The sequence below is a fragment of the Elgaria multicarinata genome, chromosome 3, assembly GCF_023053635.1.
Source record: "Elgaria multicarinata webbii isolate HBS135686 ecotype San Diego chromosome 3, rElgMul1.1.pri, whole genome shotgun sequence".
Lineage (NCBI taxonomy): Eukaryota > Metazoa > Chordata > Lepidosauria > Squamata > Anguidae > Elgaria > Elgaria multicarinata.
Genome location: NC_086173.1, coordinates 129341019 through 129365033, shown reverse-complemented (window position 1 = coordinate 129365033; position 24015 = coordinate 129341019). Strand labels below are relative to the sequence as shown.

The following is a 24015-nucleotide window of genomic DNA, read 5'->3' as shown; positions in this document are numbered from 1 at the left end:
AGAACATCCCACCAAATCCAATTGGGCCTGCCCCTAGGTAAATGGGCATAGGGCTGTAGCTTCGACTTCACAAGGCACAGATAGATGGAGGTTTAGTTTGGATACTAACATCTAAATATTATGGACAGCTTGCTCATAGAAGGATGGAGTCTAAATGTAACTGGGTTTGAGTAAATCAGAATTATAATTTTCATCTCAGACCAAGATCTGGAGGCCACAAGGCCAACCCTGGAGCCAGAAGGGACTCCTCCACTGGAGGTGTCCCATAGGAGATGTGGCGTAGCTGTGGTAGCTTAACTTGTTCACAGTCCATTTTAAGGAATAGTTTTTGAGGCTCTGATCCTTTAATCCTCCCACTCTTCTAAAAGTGGTCCTCCAAGGTAACTCATTGCTGACCATTGTTTTCAACTCTATATTCATGTAAGCAAACAAAACCTGCTATGCTGAATGTCTAATCCAAGCAACATCTTCCTATATTTCCAGTTCCAGAAGCAGCTCCTTCTAATGTAATAGTGCATGTCATCAACAGTACTCTGGCTAAAGCCATCTGGTCTACAATTCCAAAGGACAGAGTTCGTGGGCATCTCAAAGGCTATAAGGTGATTATTGTTCTTTCTTTCCTTCCCTCCCTCCCTGCCTCCCTTACTCTGCATTCATGCGCTCCATGAATCACATCACAAGTTCAGAGGACTTCAGCTACAGGTTGCATTCGTGTCCGCATTCAGTTTTGGAAAGTATGAATTGGGAAATTCTGGTCAAACCAAATCTGAAACAAATTTCTCATACATCCCTACTTGCAGGTCACCTGGTGGAAAGTACGAAGTCGCCTGGATGGAAAAAGTCATCACCCTGAGAAACACTCCTTGTCATTTAAGGCAGACCGAAACGATGGAATGATTCCTGGTCTGGAGCCCTTTAGTGAATATCGCTTAACAGTTTTGGCTTTTAATTCCAAAGGAGCTGGACCGGAAAGCCTCACATATGAATTCCAAACCCCAGAGGGAGGTAAAGAAAGAAAAATGAGGGAGGTGAAGGGAAACAGTAGCCAACATTCATAACTACATTTATGTGTGTGATCTGTTAGTTATTTCCCCCCTGTATGGGCATTCTCACAGTTGGAGCGATCAAATTATGAGCTTTAGATTGATTTCATATGTTTCTGTTCCCAAATGTTTGTTCTTTGGACCGGTTGGACTCACGGATGCAGATGAATGATTACCAGCTTTACTAAAACAATCACAGCAGTTGTGCAGTCATTGGGTCTCACACAGCCATTGTCACTGTGCTAGATATGAATATAGTTTATGCTGTTTTCCTTCTCTGCTTCAGTCAGAGGTTGGATTAGATGAGCCATGTGAGTGGCTTCAGACATTCTGAATTGCAGGAAGTGAGCCTGGGGAAAGAGCAAGAAGCATTAGTCAGATGCACTATTTTCACTCTTCTCCCTAATATAAAAAAAATCCAGGATCTCTACACATGTGTAGCCCTAATTTAGACATTACAAAGACATGTGAGAACAGGAAGCATGTGTCTCTCAGACTTTCTGTAGTGCATATAAATTCAAACATCTGACATCTCCCTACACATCTGTGAACTAGTGCGAAAAAATGCAGAATGTGCAAATCCCCCCCATCTGCATTTTCACACATTAATCATGGGGGGAGGGAATGCACATTTTGGGCTGGCGTTTTTTCCTTCTTTGTATTTTGGTGCAACAAAATTTGTAGAATGAAATTTCTCAGAGTCCCCACCATGAAAATGTACACTTATGCAAATTGTGGCTGCAATTTGTATAATTTGCACACATTTTGACCGTAGTTTGATTTGTGCAAATTAAGCAATTTACTGCCACAGTTGTGCAGACTACACAAATTATAGTCGCAATTTGCATAAATTGTGATTTTGGTGTGGAGAAGGAAACCCCAGAATTCCTCCTACAGGTCGGGTCAGACCAGTTTGTGGGTTAGCGAGCCAGAGTCCAGGGGTGGGTGCAAACTGCTAAAAATTGGCAAACTTCACCCCCAGACAGATTCCTCCCACATCCCTATGGGACAGTAGTTCATGCTATTTCTAACTCCAATTTTATATACCACCTTTCTGTTAATGAACATTTAATATACTACACAAAAGGAGAAAGTGGGAAGTAGGAAGAGGAAAATAAGCACATTTAGGCCCTTGCTGTAACGTTTGGTGTTCCTGAGCATAAACAGAACACTCCAGAGGCAGGATACAAAAGATAGCTTTTACTGAGAAGGTCACAATACAGACTAACATACTAGTCACACTGCAATATTAGGTGCATCCTTTTATACTAATCACTGATTATATTAGTCAGTGTAATACTCAATTAATTCTCTTCAATTAATATGACCCAATTACACACACATCATTACACCTGCATGAGAAAACGCCATGAAAGCAGAGGCCAAATGGTAGCTGATCTCAGCTGGGCAGATGTAAGGGACCTGTCCTGTCTTTCCATCTGAGGCTATAAGATGGAATAACTCCTGATAGTTCTGGGTGGGGAGAAGCTAAATTGCAGATGGTCCCAGCTGGGCTGGTGGAGGGGGTCTTGCCGTTTCTCATCCCCATTCAAGGCAGCCAGTGGAATTGTTTGCACTTGGGCCTTTCAGGTTCATATACATGTGGGAAGGGATGTTGGGAAGTTCATTGGCATCCTGCTTCTAGTGCTGCCTCCATTTCTGATGCCTCTTCATGCCTATCGTATTCTGAATGTTAATGTCCATTCAGCACATGGCTCTCAAACTTTGCCTAATGTGTTCAGGGGGGGGTGCTTTGTGATGTGGCTGGCACAGCCAAATTGAATAATATTGCACGCTTACCCAAGGTTAAATGTAATGAGCTAATATTAAGGAAGCATAATACATTTGTGTATGCATGTTTTACAGTCCCGGAAAAACCACACTTTCTAAAGATTCTAAACTTCGATAAAGATTCAGTAACACTGTCATGGGGACCACCTAAGAAACCAAATGGGATTGTCACTGGATACATTTTACAGTACCAGAGAAGTAAGTGAAGGAACGATCTACTTGGATCCAATATTAAAGAAACCTCTTCAGAAGCATATCATTGTAATGCCATACTCAAATTACGGGGAAGGGCCCCCTGACCCCCTTTTGTTTTGTCTCAGCTTCCTTATTTATTTGCTTGTTTACAAAATTATTATCTGCTTTTCATTATACAATAACCCAAAATCAGGGTATGAAGCAAATAAAACACTGTAAAATCAAACAAGTATTGATGTATGAAATGGTAAAATAGGGGAGAGCAGAAACAGACAAATAACAGTTTACAAGACTCAGCAGCATAGATCCAATCAAAAGCCTGCTGAACAAATAGATTTTTAGTTGCCATCAAAATTTTATGAAACTTGGTGCCAATTGTATATGAAGGACATGGGAGGTCCACAATCAGGGTGCCTGCATTGAGATTGCCCTCTCTTGGATTGCCACATATTGAATCCCAGGCAAATGTGGCACCATCAAGAGGGCATCTTCACTAGTTCTTAATATCCGAGCAGGTATGTAAGAGAGAGTGTGCTCCATTAGGTATTCAAATGTTGTGCTTTAGATGTCAGCAAGTAGAGGTAGCCTCAGTAGCTTATTAGAACCTATTGCTACTCCTTCAGAACTGAGGCTGTCAGTTAGACAACCTAGTTAGAATTAGCCATGAAGGGCAAGGGTTGAGAGGGCAAGTAGTTAAACACATCACTTGTTTGCATAATCATGCCTCAAAAGCTGAAACTGATCCCACAAAACCAGACAGATGGAGCACTGAACACCTCATTTGGACTTGCATCAATGTGGCATCGAAATTGGCTACTCCTTTAAGAACAGAAAGCTATGGAGGGGGCATGATCTAACTCAGATTGGGAGGAGCCATGGGGTAGAGCTTGTGGGTTTCATTAATAGCCACTAGCCTTTTCATTTCATTAAAAATGGATTTTCCCACCTTGTAGTAAATTCTTTCTTAAAGAAGTCTGTTCTTCATAAACATCCAAATAGCAAGACTTGTGCTGGTCTTGTAAAAAATTGCCCAATTCAAATGGAGCCATTTGTATCAGCTTTGTTTGGTAACCAATTAAGTTAATCTTGTTTTAGTTGTGGTCCTAATGTATGTGCTAGTGATTGAAGACATGCATATTGTTTCGTACCAATAGTCATTTATCCTATCAATACACAAAATTGACATGCCATGACACATTTTCATATGGTTTATGGTGCCCAGATGGTTGTAGTACTTAAATTAAAATAAAAAATGTCAGGGAGCTAAGTGAATTTGGATGGGTGTTTTTGATATCCAAACTTGTTCCAAGTTCAGTAGGCAAGTTTCCAAAACTGTACCATGTTTTAACCTATAGTGAAGTGTTGTTTTTAAATATTTTATGGTTTTTTTGTTCTTGTTGTTTTCACAATGTATTTTCTGTTATGTTTTGTTGATATTCACAATAAAAAATTGCACATATTTGTAAGTAATACTACTTTTGCACATCACTTTTGTTGATGTTCAGATAATAATAATAATAATAATAATAATAATAATAATAATAATAATAATCAACAGACATCTTTCTCCCTTTCATGGAGACTTATCTGCATGGTATAAAAATAATATATTTTGTAATGTGCGCATAAGGGTACATTCATGGGTCAGGGATGTGTTGCATGAGGCATGTTTGTAACAAGTGAATCTCTCAGCTGTTGGTGTCTGATTGCTTCTTTATTCTTTTTCAGTTAATGAAACTGATGACATTGGGCCCTTGCATGAAATCAATATTACCAACCCTTCATCATTCAGCTTCAGGCTTTCAAATCTGAGCATCAGCACAAAGTATAAGTTCTATGCAAGGGCCTGTACAATAGAAGGTTGTGGGAAACCAATAACAGAGGAAGGAATAACAATAACCGAAGGCAGTAAGTTAAAAGTAGGGCTGAGCGGAATTTCCGTAAGTTTAATTTTTACATTGAAATTTGCAGGTTCAGTATAAAAGAAATCTTCTTCGTTTTTCTCTTTCTTATCCATGTCCTGGACATTACTCACAGTCAGAAGAAACTGTGATGAGACCTAAAGTGCTGAAACTTAAGGTTTCAAACAGCTGCACAGTTCTGATCATCTATTGAGAATTTTGCAACTCTGCAAAGGTTGTTATGAGCACCTGCCTGGGTCAGGGAGACCGGCAGACCCCTGTGTCCACCTCCCACTGAACCCAATTGGGCACTCCTCTTGTGAGTGTGGACGTGCACCCCCCAAATGCTTGCAAGGTCCAAAATTGTGCACCCCCCCTTTCTGCACCAATGGTGGCCACAATTGACATAACAGGGAACTGCAAATTTTCAGGAGCCTCTGTGAATTGTGCATTCCGCCCCCATGCCAATGGTAGCCTTAAAGGCCCCATTAATGCAAAGGGAAAGGTGTGAGAAGCTCAGCAAGTGGAGATGGACAGCAGCAGTGATGGGGTGAGTGGCCCCCAATCCTGGTGCGGGTGAGTTCCCCCACCCCCAAGCTTAAGGTTTGTTTTGCAAAGTTGCTTCCCATGATTATTCTCAGAAGATATGGATTTACTTTCTATTTGCTTAGGTTGTGAAGCCTTACACTTAGGAAGGCTTAAGGGGTCTGTGAGGAATTGTTTTGAATATTGCATGCCACTGTCTCTCAGGCTGAAAAGGAGGTGATCTTAAACATATAGTGTGGAATAGCATGATACGAAGCTATTCCAGAGTAAGCAGCTGTAAGGTTGCAATCTAAATCTGCACTCAATCAATCAGTTGGTATTAGCAAAGTTTGTAAACATGTTCAAAGTTAAGATGATTCAATACATAGTTGAGCATGTGGAAGACTATTGATTTCAAAGGGATAAAGTAGCCCATCAAAGTCTGCCTTGGATTGTGGTCATCAAGTATAAAACTATCAGCCTGTTCAGACAACACACTAAGTCATGGTTTGGCCATTAACCCTTTTACAGCAAGTGGCTAGTGAGCATGTTTAAATCGTGGTTAGGTAGCCACCATGGTTACGAATGGTTCACAGGAGATACTGAGCAATAATGACCCTTTTCAGATGACACACTAAGCTATGGTGTTTAAGCATTTTGAGCTAAACATCATGTGAACCATTCCTAACCATGGTGGCTACATAATCACAGTTTAAACACCCTCAGCAACTACTTGCTGCAAAAGCGTTAGTGGCCTAACAGTGGCTTAGTGTTTTGTCGAAACAGGCCCAATGTTTAGCTCAAAATGCTTAACCATCATGGTTTAATGTGTTGTATGAACAGGGCCTATGTCTAATTCCTTCATACTTGCCGCAGGCAGACCATAGATGTAGCCAAGAGCAAAAATCATTTTTAAATTATTCAACTCCTTCTTCAACTAAGTTCAGTGATTTACCAGCTAATCTATTTAACTGCAAAACTAAACCCCATTAGTACAATTACACCTGTCTCGCTCAGCTAAAATTCAATTAGTTGAAAGCTTGGTCAGTCCACAACTTCAGTCCTGTGAATGAAGAACCAACTAGATATTAATTGGCAACATTAAGTAAGATTGGCAAACCAATTTGCCATAGGGAATGAGATAAGCAGAAGGTGCCCAAGTTCATCAGTGTGGATAGTCTACAATAGCAGTGTTGACAGGAAAAAGTCAAACATTTCTTACACTTAATAGATTATCTGATTTGGATGTGGCACAGCCCATTCTGGCCACAAACCAAGACTGTGAGACACTCACCAAGGCTGCTTCATATTAGTATAAAATAACAATATAGAGGGGGTGATTTCTTTGAATACACTGTATTCCACCTTTTTGCACAAGATATAGTCTGTACCTATGAACCAGAATCTACATTTTATTGCTACCACGTAATTACAGTCTTTATTGTGTAGATGTGGGAATTCTTGCTTGGTTGAGCCATCTGAGCTATTTGCTCTGTAGACCCATTCTGCAATGCATCTGCTCATGGCATGGTGTGGCCTGGCCTGATAGGTTAATCTATGGTTTGTGGTGGCAGGGGAATCAAGCAGTCAGGCCATTTAGCCAGGATTCTGAACAATATGACCCTTTAATAATGAGCAACAACAACAAAATGAAGGTAGCAGGTGTAACACATATTCCAAAAGCTAAGGCGTTTGCGCCCAGACCCTGGAACAAAGAGATGAGAGACCAGTAGTTGGATTATTTAAACACAACAACTTTGTTAAATCTTAAATGTGAAGGGATCTGCAAGGGAATGGGTTTATAATTCTATTTAATAAATTCCCATCCTCCAGTGCAGGCATTAACCCTTTGATATGAGATGGTGGAGCTCTCTCCTCTCTCTGTTTCAGATGCTTGGTGGGTGAGCCTCTTGGCTCAAAGCATGACAATAGCTGCATTTTCCTGCTCATGACTCCTCAGTTTACCATACAGTTCTGTGCCATATCAGCAATAACCCAGCCCAGTTAGCTTGGGCTGTGTGAGTATTTACCTGAATTCTTCCTATATTTATAGGAAGAACTCATTTCTGGGTGGGGCTGAAAAGAACCCTGATTCATGACCTACAGCGGGGGTGGCTTTTTGCTCTCAACCCTAAACTACCACCTTCTGTGCCTTGCTCTCATAAAGATGGATTACTTCCTTTAAGGGTGCGACAAAAAATATGGGATGTAACAGAGGGAAAGGGGAGGAGGCTAGATTAAAGGGAGATGTGATAGAGGTGTATAAAATTATGCATGGGTCAAGCTCTGCCCTCTTCACCTCCTCTAGTTCCTCTGGCTGTCCAATGCAGAGAGGGCACCAGGGGAGCAGTAGGGGCTTCAGATACTGTATTTTCTTATTCATAACTCCTCAACGCCTGCACCTATCTGTCTGGAATGTTGCAGGGAATTTACCTAGAGGTACATCTGTGTAGTGTGTCATATTCATGCAAATTGCGCACAAAACCACAAAAAGATGTTTGTTATTTTCTTTTAAAAAAGAAGACAAAGCAGTTAAATGTATGTAGCATCATCCCTCCATTAATATCCTTGCAAATTTAATCTAATCCTTCAACAACAACAACAACAACAACAACAAATTATAGGCATTTATGATTTTCCCCCCATTATAGTCAATGGAAAGGTGAGGCTCTTCCTCTAAACCAAGCCAAAGCACAATTTTATTCCAGTGCTTCAGGCTGAGGTAGCCCAATATCTAACCCCATGAGACTGGTTCTGAGGCAAATATTTGTTTTCTGTGCAGGACCGTAATGAATATCACACAAGTCTGCCTTCATTTTCCACTTGTTGCATTAAATCGTTATTCAAAGACAAGCTTGCCAATACTTTGTGATAAGTGTGTATCATAACAGACATCTCTACCTTGGGGAAAATAGTAAAATATTTCATCTTTGGGGAGGGTTTATCTTGCTTTCCCCACAGTATCATAAGTTCTCATAAATCTCCAAACCCAAGAGAAATGTTACGAAATTGCAGTTCAGTGTTTAATGTTCATTTGAGTCCCTTGGTACAGCAGAAAAATGAGAAATGCTAGTGGCCTATTTATTTTATTATTGCTTCTCACTTTCTATATATTAAAAAAAATTAACCTAACTGCTTTCAGTTTTCTAAAGCTAATACCTATAGCTCAGTGGCCTTCTGGTATACTAACCATAAAAGTGTTTTCTTACCAATGTGTCTCTGCTTTTATTTTTCAGAATTCTCCAATTCTTTTCTTATACTAACTACAATTGCATAATTGCATACTCACTTACGAACGATTTTTCTTCTGTAGACATTGCATATGGTGATATAATGAATGGCTGGTTTATCGGCAGGGAATTGTCACCCAGATTATCCTCAGTGGGCTTTGACATTAACCAAATATTGATACAGATTTGCTAGAGAACAAATGTTTGAATCTGTGCAGCATTCTTAAGCAAACCAAACCACACTCCCCAAATCCTCAAAATTATTTGGATGTCAGAGGGATATCTTTTAAGCTTCAAATTAGCCTTAATATCTATGTCATGACATTTACTACCTTTTCTCTCTCTTATGATTGCACTGGGGCAGAAGTTGGGGAAGAGACCAGGCTTTCATGCCCATTTCATGCCAATCATTTCATTGAAACCTCAAAATAGGTCTAGAATACTCCCCCCAACACACACACACACACACACACACACACTTGAGGAACTAGTTGCAGAACTGCCAGTTGCAGAAATTTATTTATTTATTACATTTTTATACCGCCCAATAGCCGAAGCTCTCTGGGCGGTTCACAAAAAAACCCATAATAAAACAACCAAGAGGTTAAAAGCACAAATACAAAATACAGTATAAAAAGCACAACCAGGATAAAACCACGCAGCAAAATTGATATAAGATTAAAATACAGAGTTAAAACAGTAAAATTTAAATTTAAGTTAAAATTAAGTGTTAAAATACTGAGAGAATAAAAAGGTCTTCAGCTGGCGCCGAAAGGAGTACAGTGTAGGCGCCAGGCGGACCTCTCTGGGGAGCTCATTCCACAACCAGGGTGCCACAGCGGAGAAAGCCCTACATGTACTCTACATGTACATGAAGCTTGCAGAAAGTCGTATCCAATGGTGTTTTCCCTCCCCTTTGCAGATTCCTGCACACAGGGCCAGTGTTGAGGGTAGGCATGGTTGGGCAGCTGTCACAAGCTCCCACCCCAGCAGGGACCCACTGTCAAGTGTCCCCTGGACTTGATTGTCCTCCTCACCATTACAACCAGCTTGTTCACCTGCCATTCACTGTGGCCTAGACAATGGTGGTAATGAGAAGGAGGAGCAGTAGCTGCCACTGCCTACTTGTTCCCTGTCTTTCTGTGTGTCAAGCAAGGAAATGGTAGCAATGAAAGAACTGGGCATGTTTAGTCTGGAAAAGAGAAGATTGAGGGGAGACATGATAGTACTCTTCAAATACTTAAAAGGTTGTCACATACCGGAGGGCCAGGATCTCTTCTCGATCCTTCCAGAGTGCAGGACACGGAATAACGGGCTCAGAGAGCTCCGGCTATTGGGCGGTATAGAAATGTAATAAATAAATAAATAAAAATAAATAAAGTTACAAGAAGCCAGATTCCGACTGGACATCAGGAAAAACTTCCTGACTGTTAGAGTATTATGACAATGGAACCAATTACCTAGGGAGGTCGTGTCCTCTCCCACACTAGAGGCATTCAAGAGGCAGCTGGACAGCCATCTGTCAGGTATGCTTTAAGGTAGATTCCTGCAATGAGCAGGGGTTTGGACTTGATGGCCTTGTAGGCCCCTTCCAACTCTAGTATTCTATTATTCTGTGGTGAGAAAGAGGGTGGGGGAGTAGGGCTGTGCATGGACACCCCCCAACCCACTTCATAGGCTGAATTGGAGATTAGGATTTGGGGCTGATATGCTTCAGAGTGATTCAGACACAATCTGACCTGCTTTGGACTCCAGATCCAAATCAAGATTCATAAATCCAAATTATTCAGATTATTCAAACCCTTTTTATATTGTATTTTTGTATTTGAGCTTTTAACCTGTTGGTTGTTTTATTATGGTTTTAATTTTGGTGAACCACCCAGAGAGCTTTGGCTATTGGTTGGTATAAAAATGGAATGAATAAAATAAATAAATTTACATTTTCCCATTGACTTGCATTGGAAAATAGAAATGGCCATAACATTTTTAGTTTTTATTATATATATACACGGAAAATGGAGACCTGGCAGCTCCTCTAGAAGTTATTGAACCTGCCCAATTTCAGACAGTTATGTACAGTGGCTTTTGTGCTAGCCACAGGTAAAATCTGCCTTTTTTCAAGAAAATCTGTCAAAACAAAGACCCTCCCTTTGCGTGTGTGTGTGTGTGTGTGTGTTTCCACATAAATGCATGGGGTTTGGGGACAGGACAGCCCCTATGGAGCTGACTGAACTTGCCAAATTTCAGACAGTTAGGTACAGTGGCTTTTGTGCTAGCAATGCATGAAGTTTCCTTGTCAAAAACTGAAACAAAAAGTTTTAAAAAACCTGACAAGCCACAAAGGGTATTGGAGAGCCTAATAAGAAAGTTTTTAGGGTGATAATTAGGAGGTCACTGTCTCTAATCTCTGGTGCAGGTTTTTCTGAAGTGCAAAATAACCCCCTTTTCCTAGTACTTTCCTTTTTCTAGTACTTTCTGCCACTATTCAGCTTCATTAGATGTCTCATTAAGGGAAGAAAAAAGTTAAACCTCTCTTTGGCTGCAGTACACATTAGCTTGGAGCAAGTCACTGAACTCAGTGGAGTTTACATTTATTGCACTGCTCCATTTTCTCTACTCCATATAATTTTATAAATCTCCCCCTTATTTGCCTTTCATCTGAATTAAATAGCCCAAGCATTGAAGCCTTTCCTTATAGAGGAGTCATTCCAGCCCCTAGATCATTTTTGCAGCCCTTTTCCCCATTTGTAAAAGGAAGATGAAGAAAACATTTTTTTAAAAAAATGTATATAGCCTCACATGATCATATTCTTGTTATGGTCATTTGATGTACATGAAGGAAAACAAGTGTCAGGCAAACAAGCAACAGGCTTTTGCTACAGGTAGAACAAGTGATGGTAAATCTTTCACAAAGTTTCTTTAAAGAAAAACACCATCTTACAGGGAGCTAAGTGATAGCTACCAGCAGTACCAACCAGCCACCACTCAGGTGGGCACATTCAAAGCTGGCACTGTCCCCCTGACAGTAGATGTCACTTGCCAAGGCTCAGTACCCCACTCCCCAATTCTCCTCTCTCTCTCCCCCACTCTTAGTAAGTTGTTATATTTCCCAGACAGGCTTTCTGGGCTTCAGAATTGTCCAATGCAATTTTAAGTGCCTCGGCTCGATCTGACCTATTTTGGACCACTTCAGACCAATCTGGACCCACTTCAGATTTGGATCAATTCATTCCAAATCACTCCACATCAGTTTAGAGTTCAGATCTGGAACTGAAGTGGTGCACAGCCCTAATGAGGAGCAATAGCAGTTGGTGACAATGGTGGTGAGAAAGTAAAGTCACAGAGGAGTGCCTTCAAAAACCTGGAGCTGTACTACCTGCACACCCTCCAAACCTGCTCTGGAGAGTTGAGGATTGGGGCATCCTCCAGAGCAGGGTGGGGAGAAGAGAAAGTCCTGTTGTGAAGTAGAAGCATGGGGGGCCAGAGTCCGCAATGGATAAATCTCACTTACACACATAAGGTTAGGCTAAATATGAAACGAGAAAGTTCTGATCTCACAACCATCCATATGACCCTTTTAGTTTTCCCTTGTTTCTCCTGAATAATAATTCTCCCCCCGCCCCTACAAACACACACACACACACACACACACACACACACACACACACACACACACGTAATGTATTTTAGAACCCTAATCCTATGCATGTCTAGTCAGAAGACAGACCCACTGAGTTCAGTGGGGCTTGCTCCCACGTAAGTGAGTATAGGATTGCAAGTTCAGTCAGTTTCAACCCAATCATTGTGTACTTTGAACAGAATGTTCATCAATTTTCGAGCCCTTTTCTACCATGATTATCTACTTGTATCATCCGTCTCTGCTTATATTCCCATTACACATTTCACGATACATCTCCGTTTCTACTCAACTGTGTGATCATAGAGAAGTATCAGCTATAGCTGGCATGCTTTTCCTCATGGAGTTCATTCAAGGATGTATTCATGAAGGATTCTGTTGGCAGAAAAGCCTTCATGATAAGTCACCAGCATTTTACCATGACAAAAATAATAATGAATGACATCACAAACACAGAATGGGGCATTATGTGATGACTAAAGCAATTTATGGAACATATTTATTTTCCAACATATAACAAATCTCTCTGAAAGCAGTTACTTCAATGACTTGAAGTTGGCTATGTATCTAAATTGCTGCTATGAACCTGAGAATATGGGTGCAAAATTTACTGTTATACTTAATATACAAACTGGAGTCTTTTACTACTTTTCATTTCAGTTTAAATCCTAGATAGCTGACATTTTCAAGTGTTTTGTATGATTCAGTATGACAGGAATTGACATAACAGAGGGGTTTTTGTTTTTGTTTTTTTGCCTTGCTACCTTTTAGACTATGTTTCTATTTAGCATATCATTTAGACTTAATGCGTTTAGAAAAAAACACATAATTAAAATATGACCTGCTGCTTAATTTGTGGTTTGGTTAGAAAAAGGAGTTTCAACTTCACAAAATTCATTTAGCAAAATCTACTCTGCCAGATAGTTTTAATTATGCTAAAACCCATTGTATCAAATTTTGGTTTTATGCTCCGATCAACATATTCACGTTAACTCTCTGTGGCAGTATAATAATGAAAGTACTGATTCTAACTGATGGATAATTATTTTGAAAAATGTATCATGTTCTGCCCCCTTTTTTAACTATGTCCTCAGTCGTCTTAATCTTTTCTTTTTCTTTCTTTCAGTTGTCTTCTGAGTGCTAATCTCTCAAATTTCCTGTTTGCTTGCTTTCTAGTTTCAGAACTAATGATTATTACTTCTGTGTTAGACATGCAAATTGTTCTACGAATTTGCAGGCTCTATTAGATATATATGTGAATGAATGAACTCAGACACCCTATTCAGAATGGTTTTTGAAATTTACATTAGATACATCCTGAAAATTAAACAAATGAGAGAGCTTAATCACAATCTCCATTCCTTTGTATGCACTGTCAGCTCTTGTTGGTAGTGTGTAAGTCAGAAGGGAGGTGAAACTTTCTGTAGTTACCTTCTGTCTATTGATAGAAGAAAAATCAGCCTCTCCCGTTGTCAGCAATGGGAGATATACCTATCTCTTGACTGCGTCTAAATGTTATTCTGGATCAGGGCATAGTTGGGGCTGGGAGAACTTAAAATTCCTTGGATTCTCAGCCTCCCTCTATGGGGTTGAAGTTTCACGGATGAAACCTCTGCAGCGGCTTTGAGGAACCCAAAAGGGGAATTTTAATGAACACCATAAAGTATATTGAAACACCCTCATATTATTTAATTAGTTCTGTCTTTCATCCAATAAATTTAGTACATGCATATTATGCTTATTATTGATACAATTTAGATTTTAAATCTTAATTCCCCTCCATGAGGTAAATACTGATCATGTTTGCAAAATTGCTTACCTAATTCTCTGAAAGAAAATGCTGATGATGTCCATGTTGATCTGTACTGATTTTGTAAGTTTGCATTCCAAGGCCCTAACCCAGTTCACATATTTGACTTGACTCTGTACATTCCATAGGTAAAGCTGTCGGGAAGATTTCTGAAGCACTAAATCCCACCCCAAAGACTCAGCCTCTTGAGGCACTTGAGCCTGGAACTGCGTACACAGTTCGACTAGTGACTAAGCATTGGGTTGATAATAATAGCATTTCTGCAGATGTAATTGAGACAAGGGGGAGAGGTGAGAAATTCTTAAGGCCTCTAAGATGAGCATTATTTTTCTAAAAGCAAAGTTCAGCACTATTATTTTAAGTTGTGTTGGAGAGCATCATATAACTATATTTAGAGAAAATATAGAACCCACTGCCACAATATATATCATTGCCTTTTTAGAAGCAAAAGTCCCTCTATTCACAATACTCAAACCACTCTCTTTTGAGGAATTCCACTGAAGCCATGCTTGGCCTTGGACACAAAGCCTTTGTCTGATTATTTTGAAAATCTGGTCTCAGCGTCACCTGGCATCTTTGCAACACATGCAAGTGGGCCCTTAACTAGTCCCATTCTATCACATTTGCATCTTTGGTGGTTTGCCTTTACCAGCAAGATGCGTAAGAGGAGGATCCCTGGAACAGAGGATATATCAGTAATCCTCAAATCTTCTCAAAATCCAGAGGTGGAAGTAGAACTATGCCAGCATCTCACTGCCACAGTAGATAACCAAAGGCCAGAGGCATGTGTCTCCTCTCTTCCCATTCTCACTGCTCTTCATGGAACAGATGTGGAACAGACATGCAAGCTTAATGTGCAATGAACTTCAAATTCCGTACAGTACTTAAATCTTAAGTGGAAGTCAGTCCTACCAGAGTAGGTGTAGATGTGGCTGTACAGAAAGGAGGGTTGCATGAGAAAGCCAGCTGATGTAGCAGTGATTTGGGAATGGGAAGATATAATGAAATGTGGACTAGTCATTTTTCCAGAATGGAGTAGAAGGCAATATAATTTTTTTAGGACCTGTAATTGGAGATAGATAGGAGATGGCATTATTCCAATATACAGCATATTGTTGTTATGGGTGGGTGGGGGTATTTTTTCCTGGGATTATTTTATTTATTTATTTATTTATTTATTATTTATTTATTACATTTCTATGCCAGAGCTCTCTGGGCGGTTCACAAATTCAAAGCAGAGTTTAACCAATGTGTCAGTTCAGATTTGTGAGTATCCCCTGCATCCTATTTCATGGGGACCTTTAACTTATGAATTCCATCCCAAATAGTTCAGGCATATTGGGTAGCCTTAGTAGGCATTGTGTAAGGTGACAGAGACAATTTAGAAATCAATACCTTTTGCCTTGTGGTTGGTAATTTTACCTTCTTTAGCTAGGTAAAGCTTTGCAAATGGTTTCAACAATATATGGGCCTACTCTGCTGCTAAATTATTGTGGTGGTGGTCCCCAAATAATTTATCTTCACAATTTGCTAAGAATTTGCCTAGTGTCCAGCTCTGTCTGCAGTTTTCTGATAGGAAACTGTCCCTATCATGAGTTTCCAAGGAGAACTTCATTGTACCACTGTAGGTGAGTGACACTCAAAATAACCAGTGGATCTGCTCTATTCATACTCTAGAGTGAGTGGTTTGACAATTAAAATTCAGCCTTGTACATTGCATTGCCTTTTAAATACTAAAGTGAAATAATTTCAAAAATGTCCAATGTGTATTATTTACAGGCTTTAGCCACTATGTCAATCTCAGGAGGGTAGGTCCCTTACTTTTTGGATTTTAATGCAGCTAGCTGAGCACTTGCATGTGTTTTATACACTTTTTAACTCTGTCTCTAGTCCCCAAACAGCTTTTGCATGACAGGCTTACCTGAGTGCTGTATTGACTTTCCTATTTGGCATGAACCTTTTTAATCAAAAGCTATCTTGGAATTCCCATTCCAAATTTCAATCGTACGTGCTGCAGACTCTTTCTTTGCCTTTAATATAAATGTTTACCCCAGTTCTGCACTCCTTGAATGGTGGAATCCATTCCGCTATAGCACAAAGTGCTATAAGTGTGTTAACTCATGCAGAATCAGTTTTAAAATACACCATTAAAAATATCATTTAAAAATTCTTCTTTTCTCATGCATACAAATATATATTTATTTCTCTTTCAAAGCTTATGCTGGAATTTATGAAAAAATCTCCACACAAGGCTGGTTTATTGGACTGATGGGTGCCATTGCTTTGCTTACCTTATTGTTGCTCACAGTGTGCTTCGTTAAAAGGAACAAAGGAGGGAAATATTCAGGTAAAGAAAACCGCTAAGCTTAAACTTGAATGCAATATGACTAATCATGTGCAAGCCTTGGATGACTCACCCACAAACCAAGGCTTTTGGAACATTCTTACTGCTAGAAAACTACAAGCCCCGTGATCTCGAGGAAGAAATGTCACTCTGCATATAATTTTCAGCTAATGCAGGGCCTTGTGGAACTTCTGGAAGTGAGTTCACCTCCCTGTCTGTTATGCTTTCCCCCTTCCACAAGGTAAAGGGCTTTGTTGCTTTGCTTGGGGAAGATTGGCCTGGGAGGGGGAGTCTGGGACAGCGACCAAAGAGACAGTGACATCTCTAATTCAAGTTGGACCCAGTACAAAGGAGTCTGAAACCAACTTGAAATGGAGCTAACATTTTCAAGCAAGGGAATTCACATTTCAAACTACCCCATTAAAAAACAACAACGATTGTGTGATCTTCCTTAAGTGGGCTGTAAAGGCCTTAAAGGTGACATGCCTTCCTTAAAGGAGGTATATAAGTAAGTACATAAATAAATAAAACTTGGAAGTTAAAAAGCCTGTTGGAAATGAAAACATTTTGACACCACAATGAAAGGCCATCCATTTAATACAATTTCACATTTACCCTGGGTAGAAAAGAAAGGAAATTTCGCTTTCCAGAAGAAACTGTATAGTCTTTTTCAGAGCTGGGTCAAAGGGTTCAGTTGCTAATGGCACAACTATCATAAAGCATGTAAGGCAAGTTGCATCGACCAATTCTTCTCTTAGTATGGTCCAATTTTTTAATGTGAATTTACCAAATTCACCCCTGCCAAATCGAGAGAGCCAGAACAGAGTTGCCCACCTATATTCAAGCTTCTCTGAATTTTGAAAGAATTGCAGATAGGAGAAAGTCCACACAGTAATCCAGATGTGGACAAAAATATGCATAATAATGAAAATAATGCCCAGAACACTTTAGGGAAAGTAGCTTGCAAACATGTGTACATTAGCAAAAAGTGTACACATGTGTACTGTAGCAAAAAGTGTACACATAAATGAGTACATTTGGAAATGTACAAGTAAATTATACAATTTTTCTGTGAAAGTTCAAAAATAAAATTGTCGATTGATGCAGAATCCAGACAAAGCAAGCTTAAGATGGAAAAAATGAGAAAGTGAACAGAACTGAAATTAACAGATTCACCCATCCCTGCTGTTGACTTAATTGTTATAAAGTGGCTGCTAGAGAATTGGAATTACAGAGCTAACTAGTTTAAGCAAGATTTAAACTAGCACATAGAGAGAATTAGCTGCAACTGACTGAATATCGTTGTTGGAACTTAGTCAACCATAATTGTTCTGCTTCTGTTCAAATTGTATCCATTGGAAGTAATATAAAATACTTGTCCCAAGTTATTTTATTGCCAGTGATCGCTAAAATGAAAAATAAATAGGGGGGAAATCACTAAAAAAAATGTGGACATGTAACTACTTTTGTGTATGCAGTGAAAGAAAAAGAAGATTTGCATCCAGATCCTGAAGGCCAATCCATAAAAGATGAAATCTTTGGCGAATATAGGTTAGTGAGATCTACAGCTCTTCATAATAATGTGTGATGTTCATGAACTGTTTCTTGTAATGCCTTTTAATAAGAACACTATAAGCAATAATATTTTTTTCCATTTCCAAAGAAAATCTCATGAGATTATATGATGATATGAAGTATACCCAGAACAATGAAGTTCATGTACATTTTGTTGTGGGTAAATGTCTAGGGGAATGGTGTTCAAATTTGATCTATTTCCTATCTAGAATGTTCTAAATATGTTAATGGTGGTTTTATGATCAGATAAAGATTACACTCTTAAGCCATTTCAGGCAGTTATCTCATAGGCAAGTCCCATTGCTGTTATCCAGCTTCTCAGGTGCATAGCACGATGCTCTGACTTGCATACAAAGCTATAGCAACCAGCACATGCGTGTTTTCTGTCACCTGGAGAAATGTTTCATAAACCGGGGGGGGGGGATTTCCCATCATGCACACATGCAATGCTGCCATAGCAGAAATCAGAAAATCCCCTATGTAAAGGGAGTACTCCAGAGTATAGCATTTGACATTTACCACCCGATGGTTAGTAATGTAATAATCACATTTTTGCAATGAATCAAAGTCAGGTCAATTTATAGATGCAGTTTTGCTATGTATTGAAATATATGTCTCTGTATTGCATAAACCAAATATAATGACTGTTTCCTAATTATTCAAAGGGATTATTCATCATTGTGAATTGAAAGGGAAGTTTTTATCTAAATCCAAATGAGGTACAAATCATGTCCTACATAATTTCATGTATATTTAATTATAATGCTTTCTATTGGGACAGATAATTAGAAAGGTAAGCAAGACATGTAGGTGGTACTTTCAGTCCCTAGGTGAAGTACCAGGTTTACCTTCCTTTCTCAACTATCCTTCCAACATCAGTATCACCTTCCCTTTCCTTGGTCTCTACACATGCTTGAAATCAGTCTACCTACTTACCTTCCTTCTTAACCTGATCCCTTCTTACCTTGTGTGTAGAAATTGCTCCGCTAATTGAAATCAGCAGGATGCAAGCTTTTAGTGTAAGCTCAGTAATTAGTTTATTCTACTATACTTGCTTTCTATTGATTGCTTTGGGCAAATATAAGAATTGTCAACTATTTGACATCAAGATTGTCACTTGCACCATCTTGTTCATAGCAGAAAAGAAGTTGCACCAATATATCCATATAGACATTTATATTACACAATCCAGTCACAACATGGCCACCAATTTGGATGATCTAAGAATCTTCACCACCTGCTTATAAGTAATGCAATTAATGGTATATAGGGAAGAGGGCATTGAAAGGAGGGGAAAAAATGCACATCACTCAGGAACCACAATGGCAAAAGTATAGTTCCAAGTATTTGTGCTAAGAGAAAAGAACATGGAGCAAGTGGGAAAGTACTAGATCATCTAAATATTACTTTATTTTTTGTCACAAAACTATTCTTACAAAGCAAATGCAAAAATAAAATAGGCTATATTACATCCTATTAATACCATCCCAGTTTGCTTTATGCCTGAATGAGTCAGTAGCTTTAGACACCTAGAGCAAACTATATTCATTAGGGATGTGCACGGAGCCCCTGAACCACTTCATGGCCCAATCCAGAAGTTCCAGATCGGGCCCGAACCGCTTTGGGTCGATCCGCCCCTCCCCCACTCCGCGGAGCGAGATCCGGAGGGAAGGATCGAAATTCCCCCCCCCTTCCCTACTTACTTGCCTCCGTGGCAGATGGCGGAGGCAGGTAAGTGGGGAAGGGGTGACAAAATGGGGGCCAATAAGCCAAACTCCCCCCACCCCCCTTACCTGGCTCCGACGTGGTCCTGCACGGGGTTCAACTGAGGGCCAGGCCTCAAAGCAGAAGCAGGCCTGCTTCTGCTTTGAGGCCTGGTTCTCAGTTGAAGCCCGCGACGGACCGTGTCAGAGGCAGGTAAGCCCCCCTCCCCCCTGCCCCCTTACCTAGCTCCGTTGCCGTCGCTGCATAGACACTATGCTGAGACTCTTGAGTTTGCTTCCACTTGCAGGAATATCTCTGAGTGGACCTCTGTTCACAGAACACTCTCACCAGTGGAAGGGAGAGGTAACCTTCACTGAGTCCCTCTTCCCCCTATAGCCTGTGTGCCCCTGAGAACCTTCTCGGAAGGGTGGGGCGACACTCTGGAACAGTGTGGAGGAGTAATCAGATACAACTGCCTTCTGAACCTTCTGTCAGTGTATCCATTGAAGGATCTCAGTCCTATCAGTGAAGAGAAAGAGACCTTTCATTCACAGAAGCCTAGCTAAGATCTAAGTGCATGAACTTGTTATTTCTGTTCAGAAAATTGTGTCTAGTCTGTTATAAATAACAAGTGCATACAGCATAAGAACATGTTTTGTCTAAGAAGGGACACTGTCTTTCAGACCCGTCTGGTAGTGTCTGTTTTTATATCAATTTAAAAGCAGTTGCTGCTGATGATTTTATATATTTCCCCCCTTTACTTGAAACAAAATATAGAAGTTGGGGCCAAGAGGAGCACAAGAAAAAGCTAATAATATGGATGAAAATGTTCAGTTTTAAACCTTCTATGCAAGTTTGTCTGGCACTTTTGAGGGTTTTTTTTTTGGGGGGGGTGACCTTTGGGGACAACCACCATTGGCCAAGAGATGTCATGATATCTAAATGCCAATAAAAATCATTTAAATATGTTGCATTTATGGAAACATATTTAATTGATATCAAATTAGAACTTAACTCTAAGTAAGAGTGCATTCCTATTTAGACAGGAAAAAAGTCCTTCATTTCCCAGCATTCCCCAGCCAGCAATCCTGGAAATTGGAGGACTTTTTATTCTCTAAACATGCATAGGATTGTGCCCTACATCTTTTTTTGAATTGGAGTGTTCAGCTTTCCTGAATATCATATATCATCCACTGCAGACACCTGTGAGTTCTTCATATCCCTAAATAGTATTTCCAATTGTTCTTTCCCTGATATGGCTTTCTGATTAAAAAAAATGCATGTTTTTGCTTCTTATAAGTGTTTCTCCCATTTTTAGTGACAGTGATGAAAAGCCACTCAAAGGAAGCCTGCGGTCTCTTGACATGGACATTAAAGGTGCAGAGAGTGCTGATAGTTTGGTGGATTATGGAGACGGGGAGCACAGAATGTTCAACGAAGACGGTTCATTTATTGGTGCTTACACCGGATGTAAGGAAAAAGCATCGGCTGAAAGCATTGGGAGTTCTACAGCAACCTTTCCTCTCCATGCATAAAATACTAGCATGAATGATTCATTTCAAATCACCATATTTATCTTTACTAGTCATCAAATATCATACAAGTCAGAAGTAGGCTGCAGAAAAGTTCAAGACCTCGATATCCAGCCTATATAGAAATAGGCATTTGACTTCAAAAGCTGGTTTTGTTTTGTTTTTTGGAAATTCTTCCTCCTTCTCCTCATCAAGACACAGGCATTTTTATTTCATTACAATATGACTCAGAACTAAAATTTGGTAAGACATATGCCACTTGGTCTGACCAAATCACAGCTACTTCAGTGTTATATATGTATATAGGGAATGTTTCTTACAGCTCAGTCCTATAGATATGTGTAGCTGCAACAACACTCAAATAGCTTACACTAAAATGGTTATTGTTGTATCTTTGGTTTGGGCCGTGGAGCATAACTGCCCTGCTGCAATCCCGTTATAAATTGTTACTTCCAAATATTGGCTATGTAGGATTATGCTGGCAGGACTGGCCTTGTGTTGGCCAACAATGCCTTTAGCAAATCATTTCTAGTTCTGCCTCTTCCGCTCTGCCCTCTCTGCTATTCAGTTCTGTGCTGCACAATAATTCTCTGTGCTAAGCCTACACATCACATCTCCCATGGTGGTTATTGCTGGTGTACTAGAAGTGAGCTACACGATACCAGTGTGGCATCTTATATCAGGAACCACAGCAGTACAATTCATTCTACTACATGCACTACATTCTAAACACATACAGTATAGCTAATAGGATTGGGCCTTAAATTACAACTTTCTCTTGTATATTTCTGTTCCTCTGTATGTACATTTCAAACCCAATTCCCTAATAATGTCATAACCTCAGTATTATAGGGATCAGACTCCAGACAAAGTTGATTTTAGAATTTGTATTTTGTGTTGATGGCAGGGGCCTAGAAATGCAGTAGGATCCATTATCAACAAGGTGATTTCAAACTTGCTGAATTTTCTATCTCCTTTGTCCACTAGCTGGCACTCTTTCTTTATGCAATCATCTACAAAAACTTTCCTCTGGTGGTAGAAAGCATATAGCTGAGTCAAAGATACTGAGTTCCAGTTAGGGCAACCAGAAATAGGCCCTTTCTCCCTCATTACGGTGAAGTGGGTTGTTTTAAAGCAAAATGCTGTCTTTAACAGAAAACTGGGTTTATCAACACCCTATCTGTATATTTGTATGCCCCCATACCTTTTGTGAATTTCTTGTACATATTGTGTTTATATTGATACATTCAGGGCAAGCCACACTAGATTTATTTGGCAGCAAGACACAACAGTAGCACAGAGCTATGGAGCTGAGTAGTAATTGAGTTTCTCTTGTCAAGTTGAATTTATATGAATAAGATTCATTTCCTGAACCAAACATGTTGAGAAACATTTCTACTGTGTTGAATTTCTCCCTCCCATTCCCTCCTCCTCCTCTTCCTCCTCCTCCTTCTACAAAAAAACCCCTTTCCTCCAAATCCTCAATCACGAATGCTTTAAAATTAATTTGAATCTCAACTTACATTCTATTGAATTAAGGCAAATGCCATTACTGAAAAGGTCTTCTACATATGCTTTTCAGTCCCAGCAGAGTTCATTCTTTGGAAATGTAAAACAACTGTTACCCAGAGCCAAAATATGTCTGGTGAGAGATACAAAGACAGTCATACTAATTACAGTAATACTGGAGGCTATTGCATGAATTATCCCGGGGTAACATACCTCAGTATTTTGTGTGAACACATTGTTTGTTTGCTACTCAGCCATATCTCATATTATTTGGTAGGCACTTGCATACACATACCATTACATTCAGTGCATGCATGTATGTTGCTTTGGTTTTCTGCTGAGATGTTATGAATACAGTGAAATGTAGCCCTGATCCTGGGCTAGCCCCATTCATTCTAAGCCCTGGTTGAAATCTTGGTATCTTCAAAGGGCTTCTGCTTAGTGCAAAAAGCATCTATGTCACAATACCAATTACTTCAGGTTGATTGTTAGAACATCTTTGTCCAGGGCTTATTAAGAAGATACATTAGCTTCATACCAGTCCTTATAGGAAGTTGCACAGTTACAGAGAAGATTGTGCTATTAAGAAGAGCCACATGTTATTGTGTATCAGCTGAAAATGTGGCATAAAGTGAAGAGACTTGTGTGGTATTTAGGAAAGCTGCAAAGTTTAAACTAGATATGTAGATCAACAATTCATGATCACTTGTGCTCATGTAATAGATGCAACATCTGAGCCAAAGTACCATGTGCCTTCTATAGAGTGGCAAAAGAGATGAACTGATGTAAAGCATTCCATGTGCTCCCTAGTGCACCATGTAATATGCTCTTACAAGCGGAAAGTAGCTTGTGGCTTTTCTAGTCTACCAGAAAGTGTGAGGCTGACCACTGTAATTATGTTAAAAAAATCTGCCAAAGAGACACCAACTCTTCTTCAGTTCAGGTCAAGCATTAGAAGTTGGTATGGTGGGGAATCTTCTGAGGGCCACACTTCAGCCTTCCTTCTCTTCCTCAATAATAATAATAATAATAATAATAATAATAATAATAATAATAATATACTTATTTATTTCTTACCTGCCTCTCCCTCTGAATCGAGATGGGGAACAACATTGAATACAAAAATACTATAAAATACATAAAACTGATTAAAAATGTATAAAATTAATACATTATTAAAACAACAGCCAGACATCTTTAAATTTGACTGAATAGGCCT

The 24015-nt window shown here is 39.6% G+C and overlaps 1 protein-coding gene across 5 annotated transcripts in view; it reads left to right on the top strand.

Moving 5' to 3' along the window:
- Positions 1–21541, top strand: part of CHL1 (cell adhesion molecule L1 like) — a 286834-nt gene extending 265293 nt beyond the window's left edge. For 4 of the 5 annotated variants that reach the window (XM_063121796.1, XM_063121798.1, XM_063121795.1 and 1 more), the window contains 8 exons: positions 484–599; positions 801–1005; positions 2910–3032; positions 4758–4937; positions 14261–14422; positions 16348–16479; positions 17955–18027; positions 21074–21541. In XM_063121796.1, the coding sequence (XP_062977866.1) occupies positions 484–599; positions 801–1005; positions 2910–3032; positions 4758–4937; positions 14261–14422; positions 16348–16479; positions 17955–18027; positions 21074–21290 (1208 nt within the window). In that variant the 3' untranslated portion in view covers positions 21291–21541. The remainder of the gene's footprint in view (positions 1–483; positions 600–800; positions 1006–2909; positions 3033–4757; positions 4938–14260; positions 14423–16347; positions 16480–17954; positions 18028–21073) is intronic. The other variant, XM_063121799.1, reaches the window with a different exon arrangement.
- Positions 21542–24015: the final 2474 nt, after the last annotated feature.